Source organism: Euleptes europaea, chromosome 18, assembly GCF_029931775.1.
Source record: "Euleptes europaea isolate rEulEur1 chromosome 18, rEulEur1.hap1, whole genome shotgun sequence".
NCBI classification, from domain to species: Eukaryota; Metazoa; Chordata; class Lepidosauria; order Squamata; family Sphaerodactylidae; genus Euleptes; species Euleptes europaea.
The window spans coordinates 34,088,162-34,101,443 of record NC_079329.1 but is presented as its reverse complement, the minus strand read 5'-3'; the positions used below and the strand labels follow the sequence as shown (position 1 = coordinate 34,101,443).

The 13,282-nt window shown below is 47.1% G+C and overlaps 1 protein-coding gene and 1 non-coding gene across 3 annotated transcripts in view; both read left to right on the top strand.

Moving 5' to 3' along the window:
- The window catches only part of SLC25A39 (solute carrier family 25 member 39), a 43,102-nt gene extending 30,110 nt beyond the window's left edge, over window positions 1-12,992 (top strand). For both annotated transcript variants that reach the window (XM_056863929.1, XM_056863927.1), the window contains 8 exons: window positions 3,208-3,317; window positions 4,764-4,831; window positions 5,966-6,090; window positions 7,029-7,202; window positions 8,944-9,053; window positions 10,507-10,588; window positions 11,978-12,055; window positions 12,844-12,992. In XM_056863929.1, coding sequence (XP_056719907.1) covers window positions 3,208-3,317; window positions 4,764-4,831; window positions 5,966-6,090; window positions 7,029-7,202; window positions 8,944-9,053; window positions 10,507-10,588; window positions 11,978-12,055; window positions 12,844-12,962 — 866 coding nt within the window. In that variant the 3' untranslated portion in view covers window positions 12,963-12,992. The remainder of the gene's footprint in view (window positions 1-3,207; window positions 3,318-4,763; window positions 4,832-5,965; window positions 6,091-7,028; window positions 7,203-8,943; window positions 9,054-10,506; window positions 10,589-11,977; window positions 12,056-12,843) is intronic.
- On the top strand, window positions 9,931-10,041 carry LOC130491007 (U6 spliceosomal RNA). The gene has a single exon (XR_008933846.1). It is a non-coding gene; the product is annotated as a U6 spliceosomal RNA (small nuclear RNA).
- Window positions 12,993-13,282: the final 290 nt, after the last annotated feature.

Here is a 13,282-nt window from a genome sequence, read left to right as displayed (position 1 = left end):
ATGTCTGTGTCCCAGCACTAGACTGTATACATACCTGGAGCCCCCCCCCCCAGGCTACAAGGGACCCCTCCGTCCATAGGAAGCTGCCTTATACTCAATCAGACCGTTGGTCCATCGCAGTCAGTACTTCCTACTCAGATGGGGAGTAGCTCTCCAGGGTCTTAGGACCTTTCACATCACCTGCTGCCTGTTTCTTTTAACTGCAGATGCTGGGATTGAACCTGGGGACTTCCGCATGCAAAGCGGACACTTTCCCATTGAGCCACGGCACCTCCCCTGTCCATGACTGATCCCAATATTGGTGTAGCGATTAAGAGCGGTGGTTTGGAGCAATAGATTCTGATCTGGAGAATCGGATTGGTTTCCCCACTCCGACACATGAAGACAGCTGGGTGACCTTGGGCTAGTCACAGCTCTCTTAGAGCTCTCTCAGCTCCTCTTACCTCAATGGGTGTCTGTTGTGGGGAGGGGAAGGGAAGGTGATTGTAAGCCAGTTTGATTCTTCCTTAAGTGGTAGAGAAAGTCGGCATATAAAAACCGACTCTTCCTCTTCTCTGTAGGCTGGGCTTTGCCTGTACATTTAGTCCAGTTGGAGAGTGCATATTTCCTTAATACAATTTCTGGTGAATTTTTAATTTTTGTGTTACTGCATTTTCTAGATACTGTTGTTGCTGCTGCTGCTGTAAGGTGCCCATGTGTTCCTGAGCTGGTCTGATACCAAAGGCAGAGATATGGACAGCAGTGACAGGGTATAACTACGTTTAGAGAAGCCAGTGCAGTGCAGTGGATAGAATGTCAGGCCAGGATCGGGAGGCCCACGTTTGAATCCCCGCCCTGCCACAGAAGCTCGCCAGGTGACTTTGGGCCAGTCACCCACACTCTGCTGGACTTACCTCACAGGGTTGTTGTGAGGATAAAATGGAAGAGGAAGAGAATTACACTGTAAGCTGCTCTGGGTCCCCATGAGGAAGGAAAGGGGGTATAAACATCGTTTTTAACCATATTCCCCTTCTGGAGACCATTTGAGATAATGCCACTTGGCTTCAGGCCATGTAGGAGCCAAGGCTGAACGGTGTTTAAACTGGTCTTTCTGAGCAAGGCCTGACCTGTGATTAAAGAAAACTCCAACCAGCAAACAGCTGTTGTTAACACAATCTCCCCTAGGTGCCCTCTCCCCGCAGACAGAGCCAAGCAAGTCTCCTTGGTTTACCGGGGAACTGACAGCAACGAAACGGAGGGACGACAGCGAGAGCACCGCTGGTGGAAAAGTTAGAGTGAGACTGATCAAACATGTCACGGAGCCCATATCAGAGCCTATTCCACGGCAGTGGTGACAGTGACATTCCTCCACCGCCATTGTGTCCGCACGTAATCATCCTACTGAGCTGTTTCGTGCAATCTGGGGGCTTTTATATTGTAGCCCCAGGTAATTTGATTCTGACCACATGATGGTCCGCTGTGATCGATTTGCTAGGCAGACAGAGTCGCCCAGGTCCACTCTGGGCTAGATGCTGGGGTGGGTGCCTGTTCAGACCACGTACCTGTGGCACCTGCTTGTTGAGTTTGTAGGGATATGTTTCAGCTTGTTGAGTTCAAGGATATGGACAAGGTCCTTGGAGAAGTGAGACCACTACCACCTGTGATCTTGACTCTTGCCCTTCCTGGCTGATAAAAACCACCAGGGGGGACTGGCCGAGTGGGTCAGGGGAGTTCTATTTAGACCTCACCTAGAGTACTGTGTTCAGTTTTGGGCACCGCAATTTAAGAAGGATGTAGACAAGCTGGAATGTGTCCAGAGGAGGGCAACCAATATAGAGGAGGGTGCCGAGTTGTTTTCGTTGCCCCAGAAGGTCAGACCAGAACCAACGGGTTTAAATTAAATCAAAAGAGTTTCTGTCTAGACATGAGGAAGAATTTTCTAACAGAATGGTTCCTCAGTAGAACAGGGAGGTGGTAAGCGCTCCTCCCCTGGAAGTTTTTAAGCAGAGGCTAGATGGCCATCTGTCAGCATTGCTGATTCTATGACCTTAGGCAGATCTTGAGAGGGAGGGCATCTTGGCTATCTTCTGGGCATGGAGGGTGTGGGGGGGAGGTAGTCTTGAATTTCCTGCATTGTGCAGGCGATTGGACTAGATGACCCTGGTGGGCCCAATTCTATAATTCTGTGAGTTGTAAATGCTTCCTTGACGGTGGGGTTGTATCACCCATGCTCAAAGAGGCAGTGATTAGACCTTTTTTGGGGGGGGAACCCCTCCCTAAGCCCTACTACGTTGGAGAACTTCTCCAATCTCCCACTCATAGGCAAGGTGCTTGAGCACGTTGCTTCTCAGCTCTGTGGGCTCTCGGAAGAGACTGATATTTCTGGACCCATTTCAGTCTGGCTTCAGGCCGGGATTTGGAACAGGCGTGGCTCTGGTCACCATGGTTGATGACCTCTACCAAGAACTGGACAGGGGGAGTGTGACCTCAATAGCTCTGCCGGATCTCTCAGCAGCTGTCAGTCATATTGATCATGGTATCCTGATGATGGAGGCATACAGGGTTGTGCAGCTGAGCTCACGAGGGACGATATCTAAGGGTGGACACAATATGTACATAGCTCCCAGTCATGGTTCTCTGAAATTTATTTCCGTACTTTCTTTGGCATTTATTCTCTGATTTTTTTCTAATCTTATGAACTGGACTGCTATATATCATTACAGCCTGATTGTTGGGTTATCTGCTTTGAGTCTGAGGCTACAAGGCAGGATAGAAATATTTTAAATAAATGCCCAAGGTTAAAATGCATGTTTTCCCCCATGACTGGAAGCAACACCTAAGGACAGCCTAACTTCAAACAACCCAAGTGTTCAGTATGGGGCAACATACAGTTCGGCTCAAGGTTGACTCAGCCTTTCATCCTTCCGAGGTCGGTAAAATGAGTACCCAGCTTGCTGGGGGTAAAGTGTAGATGACTGGGGAAGGCAATGGCAAACCACCCCGTAAACATAGACTGCCTAGTAAACGTCGGGATGTGGCATCACCCCATGGGCCAGGAATGACCCGGTGCTTGCGTAGAGGACTACGTTTTACTTACATAGCTCAAGAGCAGGATGACCTGAAATGGAGAATGATTGACAAAGCAAGGATGTCTAATGCCTGATGATGTGGCTCCCCCCCTTTGCTAAGAATCATTCTGTTTTGTCTCCCCCCCACCATCTCCAACAGGGAAATGCTTCCTTTACTGCAACGGCCTCATGGATCACCTGTATGTGTGCCAGAATGGGAACAGCTGTGCGGCCTGGTACAAGACCCCCACCCGTTTCACAGGAACTTTGGTAAAGTCCTGATTCTGATGAGGACCTGGTTGGCTTTTGCATGGTCAAACCCTCTGGGCTGGGTGGCCCCGCAGCTTTGTAATCGGGGGATCAGCTGTAAACCAGCCCGGCCTTCTCTTGGCTTTTAGTTGGCGTCGGTTGTATGGTGGAGCTGTAGGTAAGAACTTGGCAGCTTCCACTGTCTCCTCCTGATTAGAAAAGGGAGAGAAAATTCCTTCCTGGGCTCCCTTTGGGTGTTTTTAGAAGGTTTTTGTTCTATGATCTCCTGGAGACGTGGCCAGGGTGTGTCTCTAGGCCTTAAAGAGGTTTTGCATCTCGTACGTAAGTTCCTTGCATGCATTGATGTGTCAGTATGGAAGAGTCCTGGAGATCCAGTCCCTCAAAACTCTCTTGTCTTGGTTTCTGATCATGATACCGTATCTCCTCTCCATAAGGCAACTGTCTCACCCGCAGGCAGGCTCAGGAGCCTCTGTCTGACAGCCAGATAATGCAGCCAGGCGGTGGAGATGGGCTAGGGAGACAGGAGTTGAAAGAGGAGAAGAGGGTGCCCACTGTTATTCCCGGAAAGATGTTGAAGCGGGCACTGCTCAGCTGGTATCCTTTGGATGAGCCAGTGATGACCGGGAGGCTTCCTCTGGGGTCTTGTGCACTACAGTCCTGCCCAAATGTGTGTCTCTCCCCCCCCAAATCCTTTTCTGCCACATCTGCCCCTATCAGGAGCTGGTGGAGAACGCGGCAGCCTTGCCCACCTGACTCTACAGCCCTGTAAACTGTACTTGTAAGAAACCACCAATCTTTGCCAAAGAAGTCATTGCTATGGAAGGCAGGCCTTGGGTTTTTTCTTTGCACGATAATCTGTACATTACAAGCAAATAACACTAGCTTTGTTTTACCTGGTTTATCACATTTATCATTCAAAATTTCTCAAAGGGATGTTATTGCCTATCTGATTCTAGACTGTGATCGGAATATAACCTTATTGGTTGCTAAATTCCTGTCTGTCGTATTTTCCTTTAGAAACTAATTTAGTACTCTTTTAGTCATTGCTCATGATCCGTTGATCAGAGGAGGTCTGGAAAGGAAAGAATAACTAGTTTTGATATGGAGGAAGGGTGATTAATTCTTTCTTGCCTATGCCACTCCATTCTGCTACTTTTTTCCCTGCAGGGTACCAAATGTGTGTTTCCTGTCGCCGTTATATATTTGAAACCTCATTTCAGGGAGAAGTGTCTTGGAATGGTTTGGAGTGGCATTTTGAACCGTGTTGTGGGTCAGTCTTGAGTTGATTCCCAGATAAGATTCAACTTTTCCCTGAAGATGTCATTGAGATGAAGCAGTTGAGCTGCTGGAAGAGTTGGAACTCTTAGTGTTCCAGCGGATATTTCAGAGTTTTCGTCCTACCAGTATCTTGCCTTAACTGTTCTGCCTTTTTTTGTCTTATTCCAGGATGCTTTTGTGAAGATCATACGCTACGAGGGCATCCGGTCCTTATGGAGTGGCTTGCCACCCACTCTGTGAGTCTGAATGCAATTGATTAATCATAAATCCCATTCTATTGCAGTCACCTGGCATATCACCTGTTGCTCTTGATTTGTTTAAGTTTTTGCAGTCAAGTCACAGCCAACCTCTGGTGACCCTGTAGGGTTTTCAAGGCAAGAGATGAACAGAGGTGCTTCGCCATTGCCTGCCTCTGCACAACCCCGGCATTCCTTGGCAGCCTCCAATCCAATTACTAACCAGGGCTGGCCATGCTTAGCTTCCGAGAGCTGATGAGATTGGGCTAGCCTGGGCCATTCAGGTCAAGGCAATTTTTGAATTTTTAAAATATTCAAAAAAATCACTTTCATTTTAAATCTAGTTCCCCATGAATTAGCTAGCCAGACAGATTCTGCACTGCTTCTGGGGGATTCACCGTCTGTCTCCAAATATAAGTGATCAGCTCCAACCAAGGAAAAGATCAAACTCCCTTCTCTAGTGCTTTTATCGCCCCAGTACTCTTGATTGAGCTGAAAAGGGCACAAAAATTCATTTTGGTGAATCTTTCCCCCCACTGCAAAATATGGTTGATTCTGCACAACCCTAGCAATATCCTCAACTTCTTTATTATGTAGGCTAACTTCAAATGTCACTTTTAGCCAGGATTTGCACAAACCAAGCTTTTTTCCCCAGGCTGACATACAAATCCAGGTTAGAAAGTGACTCCAGCTAGCTGTGACGAACGAATGTAGCAACTCCAGCTACCCATAACAGATGAACGTAGCACAAGGGAAGAGCAAGGCGTGATTGAGAATGACAAAAAGCCCGATTTCAGCATGGCCAGGCTCGGTGCTGGCTAAAAGTGACATCAGAATGCAGCCTTAGTCATTTTGTTTTACATTTCTGATTCTTGTGTGAAAATGAATCACTGAAATCTATAGGACAGTTCTGGTAAAGAATAGGAGAAAAGAAGGTGGCTTTTAAAGAAGGTTCCGAGTATCCCTGACCGGCTTTTCTAGCATTTCTTTTGCCTTGTTGCAAAATTCAGATTTCATTGGACAGAATTCTTGATGGCCTTAGTGTGTCTGATTGATAACACGCTGGTATGCAAAATAATTGGGTTCATTCTGCTTGACACACTCAAGTACTTCCTGCTCACAATCTCTCAACAGTGTGATGGCCGTCCCCGCCACGGTGATCTACTTCACTAGTTATGATCAACTGCGTGACCTCTTGCGTGCCAAGATGGACAGCCAGGGGCGCTACATCCCCCTAGTGGCTGGAGCTATCGCTAGGCGTGAGTATCACTGTCAAAATGGTCCCTCCTGTTAATTCATTTATGTGCATTTGATAGCCACTATCACAGCCTCCTGTTCAGAGACATGATAGTGTTTTGTCTCTTACATGTGGACGGTTAGCAACATGGTAAATAACTGCTCCTAGACCATTCTTGCTAGCCAGACAGAAGAAAGAATGCTGAGAGAGGACTCTTCAGTCAAGTGCTCCTGTGACCTTATGCTAACACAGGCACCTGGAGGCATCCTCTGTTATGTGCAATGGCACAGTATTAAAATCCACAGGCACCTGGAGGCGTCTCCTCTGTTATGTGCAATGGCACAGTATTAAAATCCAAAGGCACCTGGAGGAGTCCTCTGTTATGTGCAGCGGCACAGTATTAAAATCCGCAGGCACCTAGAGGCATCCTCTGTTATGTGCAATGGCACAGTATTAAAATCCACAGGCACCTGGAGGCGTCCTCTGTTAAGTGCAATGGCACAGTATTAAAATCCACAGGCACCTGGAGGCGTCCTCTGTTATGTGCAATGGCACAATAATAAAATCCTGAGGCACCTGGAGGCAACCTCTGTTAAGTACAATGGCACAGTATTAAAATCCACAGGCACCTGGAGGCGTCCTCTGTTAAGTGCAATGGCACAGTATTAAAATCCGCAGGCACCTGGAGGCGTCCTCTGTTATGTGCAATGGCACAGTATTAAAATCCACAGGCACCTGGAGGCATCCTCTGTTACGTGCAATGGCACAGTATTAAAATCCACAGGCACCTGGAGGCAACCTCTGTTAAGTGCAATGGCATATAACAAAATTCATGTTATCAACTCTTCTAGTTTTACATGTGTGTTTGTGTTCTGTGTGGTCTTAGCAAGAGGAGGAGGCAAGGTCAGTAGCCGACATGGCATGTCATCCTGAACACTTTCTCCCCTCTGTCTTCCCTAGTGGGTGCTGTAACTGTGATCAGCCCATTGGAACTCATCCGGACGAAAATGCAGTCCCGACAGCTGAGCTACCCAGAGCTGCGCGTATGCATTCAATCTGCCGTGGCCCAGGATGGCTGGCTTTCTCTCTGGAGGGGCTGGGGGCCCACTGTGTTGCGGGATGTCCCCTTCTCTGGTATGGATGAGGCGAGGGAAAGGGAGGGCTGGGCCAGTAACGTGGGAGAGGGTTTAAGGGGTTTGAACATATTACATACGGAGAGGTGGAAGGTGTGCTCTGTTGTAGAGAGCAAAGGAGATTTAAGACAGTTTAAAATATAAGGGGATGGATCCAGACTAGATGTTTTCTGCTCATGCAGGTGGAACAGAACCGTCCTGCTCCCCGCCCCCAACTATAGCTCACTGATCCTCCCTGGAGTACTATTCCCAGGTAGAAAGGGAGTCCTCAGGAACATCATGAGAAGCAAATTGGGGGTCTGCAGCAGGAAGAGGGGGATTGGTTGAAATTACCCCTTTTGTTGTATGTATTTATTGATACAGTCTGTTTGACCAGCCAAAAGTTAATACATAAAATTATCTGACTTAATAGAACTGCAAAACTAATATAAATTACAAAATTAGATGAAAGTCTAGTGATATTAAAATGTACAATATTAAAACATATCACGAGAATTAACTTAACATCTTAATATTTCTAAAAGTATAGCAAGGTTAATAATTTTTCCCATCCTATTTTTGTGAATTTTAATTGCAATAGCACAAAATTTGGCAGTTGGGTGAAACTCCACACTTTTCGCTCCCATCAGGAGCCTCTTAGTCAGGAATTCTACTAGCTTATCGGGGAATCCTCTGATCAGGGGAGCAATTAATTTAATACGGGCCTCTTGATAAAATGGACAGCTGAACAGTACATGTTTGGTGGTTTCGATGTCTCCTGACCTGCAAGGGCATACTACCCCTTTCATTAGTGAAAAATTTTAGTCTGGATCCAACTCCTAAGAAGTCTTTCCACTAGGAAAGCCTCACTTGGCTGTGTATGGAAGAAAGAAGAAGGTGCAAAGGAGAGCAGTTTATTCGACCTTTTAGAAGATGCACACGTCATACCTGTCACAAGTATGCCTGGCAGTGAGCCGAGGGCTGTTCACCTCGATCCCTGCAAGGCTGTCTGGAATCACTGCCTTGAGATCTCTAAGAAGGAACTGGATTAGATTAGAAAAATAACAAATTAGTCAGCCATGTTGTATTACAAGGTAATTTATAATGATACATAAGACGTTCATATGTTTAAGATAATTGACAGAAGTTATGGTATAAGTTCTTTTTTAAGCTTAGTTAATGCGGAAGTTTAGGGGAGAAAGCATACTTTTTGCTTATTAGAATGATAAGACTCTGTGTTGTTTTGGATGAATGATAGAATATTTGGCAGTATTTTTCTTCTTCCTTTCAAAATCAGATTATGTGAGGCTTGGACGATGATTTGTTTTGTGTTAACTTCCCCTTCTCCTTTCCCTTCTGTATCCCTCTTTTATAAAATAAACATTTATTTTTTAAAAAGAAGGAGGAGGAGGAACTGGATCTACTTCCCTCTGGCGGAGCTTGCTGTTGCCGGGGCTTGAGGAGAATGGGCCTTATTTACGCTATTCTTCCCTCTTAGAGAGCAACACTTTCCAGGTCTATTGCATATCGTGAAGCCACTTTAACCTTGGCAGCACAGGGCATTTCTGCCTTGGCTTGGCTAGGGGGAATATGCTTGAAGCTCCTTGCTCATAGACTGTAGCTCATAGAAGTCCCTGGATAGAAGAGCTGCAAACCTCGCAAGTGACTACATTTTCCCCACTGCTCAAAGCAAACATTGCGAGCTTCCAGTGTCTGGTGTCCCTTTATTTCCTGATGTATCTCTGCCTCTTCTTTCTCTGCAGCTCTGTACTGGTACAACTATGAGCTGGTGAAAGACTGGCTTTGCAACCGATTCCATCTCAAGGAACCCACCTTCATGGTCAGCTTTGCAGCCGGTGGCATTTCTGGCATGGTAAGAACTTTATAGACCTTCCTTAGGGCCTTGAAAGTGCCCCTAAACTGCAGGACGTAACCAGAGCTTTCAGAACCAGTCGTCTTGAGCTCTTTCACAAAGGGAGCCTTCTAGGTCAGCCCAGTTTCTGCACCCAGGAAGCTGTGAAAGCGGTCCCCTTTCCCGCATTTTCTGTTTGTTCCGCTGTGGGATGCCAAGTGTTACTGGAGGAGATGCAGCTCTTCTGTTACATTTGTAACTCTGTTGCCTAATTAAACTAATTGTAAAGAAATACGACATGCCTTTTAACTGAGTCAATTTTTACTGTTTTTAATTTGTTAGCACAAGTCTCCCACCCCAGCATGCCATACATGAGTTGCCCTGCTGGATCAGAACCACTGGTCCCATCTAGTCCAGCGTTCTGTTTCACCCGGTGGCCAACCAATTACTGTGGAGGCACAAACAAACTGGGCCTAGAGGCTGAGAGGCTGAGGCCTTCCCCTGATATTATCTTCTAGCACTGAATTTGGAGGTTTTATTGCCTCTGACTTTGGAGTTCCCTTTACTCCCCACGGCTAGTAGCTGCTGGTACACCTCTACTCCATGAATCTGTTTTAAGAACTTAAGAACATTAGAAAAGTTCTGCTGGATCAGACCAAGGCCCATCAATTCCAGCATTCTGTTCACACAGTGGCCAACCAGGTGCCTCTAAGAAGCCCACAAACAAGATGACTGCGGCAACATTACCCTGCCTGTGTTCTATGGCACCTCTGATCCTGGAGAGAATAGGTATGCATCATGACTAGTATCCATTTTGACTAGTAACCATGAATACTCCTCTCTTCCATGAACATGTCCACCCCCCACTTCCTGAGGCAGGGAGTTCCACAATTTAACTATGCTTGCTTCGGCAGCACATATACTAAAATTGGAACGATACAGAGAAGATTAGCATGGCCCCTTCGCAAGGAATCTGAAATATGCATTGTGTGAAGAAATATTTCCTTTTATCCGTTTTGAATCTCTCACCCTCCAGCTTCAGCAGATGCCCCCACGTTCTAGTATTATGAGAGAGGGAGAAAAGCTTTTCCCTGTCCACTCTCTCCATACCATGCATAATTTTACAGACCTCTATCATGTAACCGCCTTCTTTCCAGGCTAAACAGCCCTAAAAGTTTTAACCGCTCCTCACAGGGCAGTTGCTCTAGTCCCCTTTTAAAGCCATCTGTGCCCATGGCCACAGCGACACCCTCCAGCAGAAAATTCTGCAATTTTTCTCATTGTGTGAAGAGCTTCCTTTTTTCCATCCTAAATCTGTTGCCTGTCATCTTCGTCAAGTGCCTCCAAGTTTTGGCCGTATTCTAATTATAAGCCGTAGTAACCGATAGTGATTCTCCCCCCCCAAAAAAACGAGTCAGGGTCATCAGTTCTTGGCAGCTGACGGTGGCGCCTAACCATCCCTCCTCTCCCCCAGGTGGCCGCTGTCCTGACACTGCCCTTTGACGTGGTCAAAACCCAGCGGCAGATCGAGCTGGGAAACATGGAGACGCTCCAAGGTGAGGAAGTGAAACGTTAACCAGGGGGAGAAGGCAGCTGTCCAAAGTCTGAGCAACAGTCAGTGGGTGGATCCTACCTGCTTTTCCCCTGGCAAAAGAGGGAGGGCTGCCTTTGACCACCAAAATGGCCTGCAGGACCCTGTGGTCAAAAGCCAGGTGGGATGAGGGCTGCCGTGAGGAAGCCAAAATTGGGCAGAATCAAGCAGGAAGGAAAATGAATAGAGTCTAACCCTTTGGCTTGCTTGACTTTGCTCATTATTGGGGTAAGCGATTCATAGTAGGCAGTGTAGAGAAGCAGTGATGCCCGGAAGTCAGATGCAGGAGGAGCAGGATCGAGAGTACCTGGGCTGAAGGCAGCAAATTAGTTGTGCTCATGGGCAGGAGTGGACAACCCTGGTCTTGGGGAGATGCACGGTGGCTTATCTGGCCATCCCAGCCAACTAGAGAGTCTGTTTCTGGCCCACTGTGTCCCAGTTGGGCTGCGTCACAGTTTTATCTTCCTGACAGAGTTTTTCTCGACATGAAACTGCTTCCCCTCCTACAGGGATGCATACCTGGTATCGGCCCCTTCCTGGGTACTGAAGATGCATGGAGAAGCACACAGTGTAGCTGTCACAGCTTAGTGGGCCAATTTCACTGCATGTTTAGCCCCTGATGGGCAAGTTAGTCTACCCCGTCATGTGTAAGTTTGTCTACCCCGTCATGTGTAAGGACTTCTTTACATCCAGCGCAGCAGGAAACCGACATGTTCTATCTTGCGCACACATGGAGTCGGTCTTCCTGCAGGGGGTAGGAATTCCATGCTGGAGATGGGGGAGAGCTTGCTGCCTCACTCTGTACTGGAGAAAGGTTAAGAAAATGGATGTGAGGCAGAACAGTGCTTAATAGAGAGGTGGGATGAAAATAATTCCCATGTCAGCCTCTGCATAGATAGATACTGGCCCAGATTTGTGTGTTCCCCTTTCCAGTAGTTCACTGTTGGTGGGCAGCTTTAAAAAAATCATTAACTGAAGAACCTAAGAGGAGCTCGTGAATGAGAAAGCAGACTTAAATGTGGATAGAGTCAGTCTGGTGAAAGAGGATCCAAAGGCTGATTAAAAGTGGTCTAACGGTAATTTTTATTTGATGGAATAATTTGTTGGTCTCTGTCAAACGTTCCATTTGCCCTCAGGTTGTTTTTTTAAATGACAGGCCTGTCTGTTTTTCCTGCGAGGGATTTTGAAAGGATCACAGTTAAAGTGTATCTTAACTAAATATTTTAAATAGGTTTCCCTTTCTGAATGCTATTTTGTAATTAGTGTGTTGGTTATACTCTGTGTCTGGTTGAAAGAGAAGCAGGAAATAAATGTTTCGTATAAATAACTTCTTGCCCTTTCTGTTCTCGCCCAGTTACAGCTTCCAAATCCTCCACCTGGCTGCTTATGAGAAGGATTCGGGCAGAATCTGGCACCCGCGGACTCTTTGCAGGTGACGGGGGTTCCATTTGCCATTGTCCCCAACTAGCATCCTCCTCTCCGCTGTGTGATTGAGCCGGTGGTGGCAGATTAGATATCCCACTGTAGGTGCAGAATTTGCCTGAGTGTTCTTCTGCTGAAGACTCTCTCTTCGACTCTAGGCAGGGTGTTGGCTCTTAGAGAGTAGAGAGAAATCTGGGAAGCTCCAGGTATAGAAGAAAAGTTGGTTTTTATATGCCGACTTTCTCTACCACTTAAGGCAGAATCAAACCGGCTTACAATCACCTTCCCTTCTCCTCCCCACAACAGACACCTTGTGAGGCAGGTGGGGCTGAGAGAGCGTGACTCACCCAAGGTCACCCAGCTGGCTTCATGTGTAGGAGTGGGGAAACAAACCCAGTTCACCAGATTACCATCCGCCGCTCATCTGGAGGAGTGGTGAATCAAACCAGGTTCTCCAGATCAGACTCCACCGCTCTAAACCACTGCTCTTAACCACTACACCATGCTGGCAGTGCATTTGTGCTGTCTTTGAGTCTCATACCTTTTGTGTCTGCAAGTCAGTGGTAGAGGACGGCCAATCTTTCGAGCACTCTTGGCCTTCCTTGGTGGATCGGGCAAAGATCTCCCTGGCTTCCCCCACCCCTCCCGGAGGAAAGGTAGACACTGAAGTTTTATTCATCCTCTTCTCCCACTCCTTACTCCAACCAGCTAGAGTTTTAAGCTCCTGTTACCTAAACCTGTGTGAGTGTACCCTTGATCCTAAAACACTCATTTTCCTCCCCCCCCAATCTTCTGCAGGTTTCCTGCCGCGTGTCATCAAGGTGGCCCCGGCCTGTGCCATCATGATCAGCACATACGAATTTGGCAAGACCTTTTTCCAGAAGATGAACCAGGAACAGCAGCTCAGCAGCTTGTGAGCTCCAGGATGAAAAACTTCCAATGGCATCCTTGCAATGGACCAAAACTATGTGGATTGTGGGGGGAGGGGGGTTTCCAGCAAGTGGCGAGCAAAGTTTGTGAAGAAGGCTGATGATGATTCTCAGCCGAGGTTGAGAAGGCCTGGCCCAGGAAACATCTCGTTCACTTTCCTTTGTAGGTGCCTTCTTATTAGTTTCTGCACTCCTCTTTTCCTGGGGGACTGTTCGAGAGACTGTCTAACTTTCTTAGCTGGTTCCTTCACCTTAGAATCATGCGGTCAGATCGAGTTGTTCCGATGTGGTGCCTCTTCCGGTCCTGC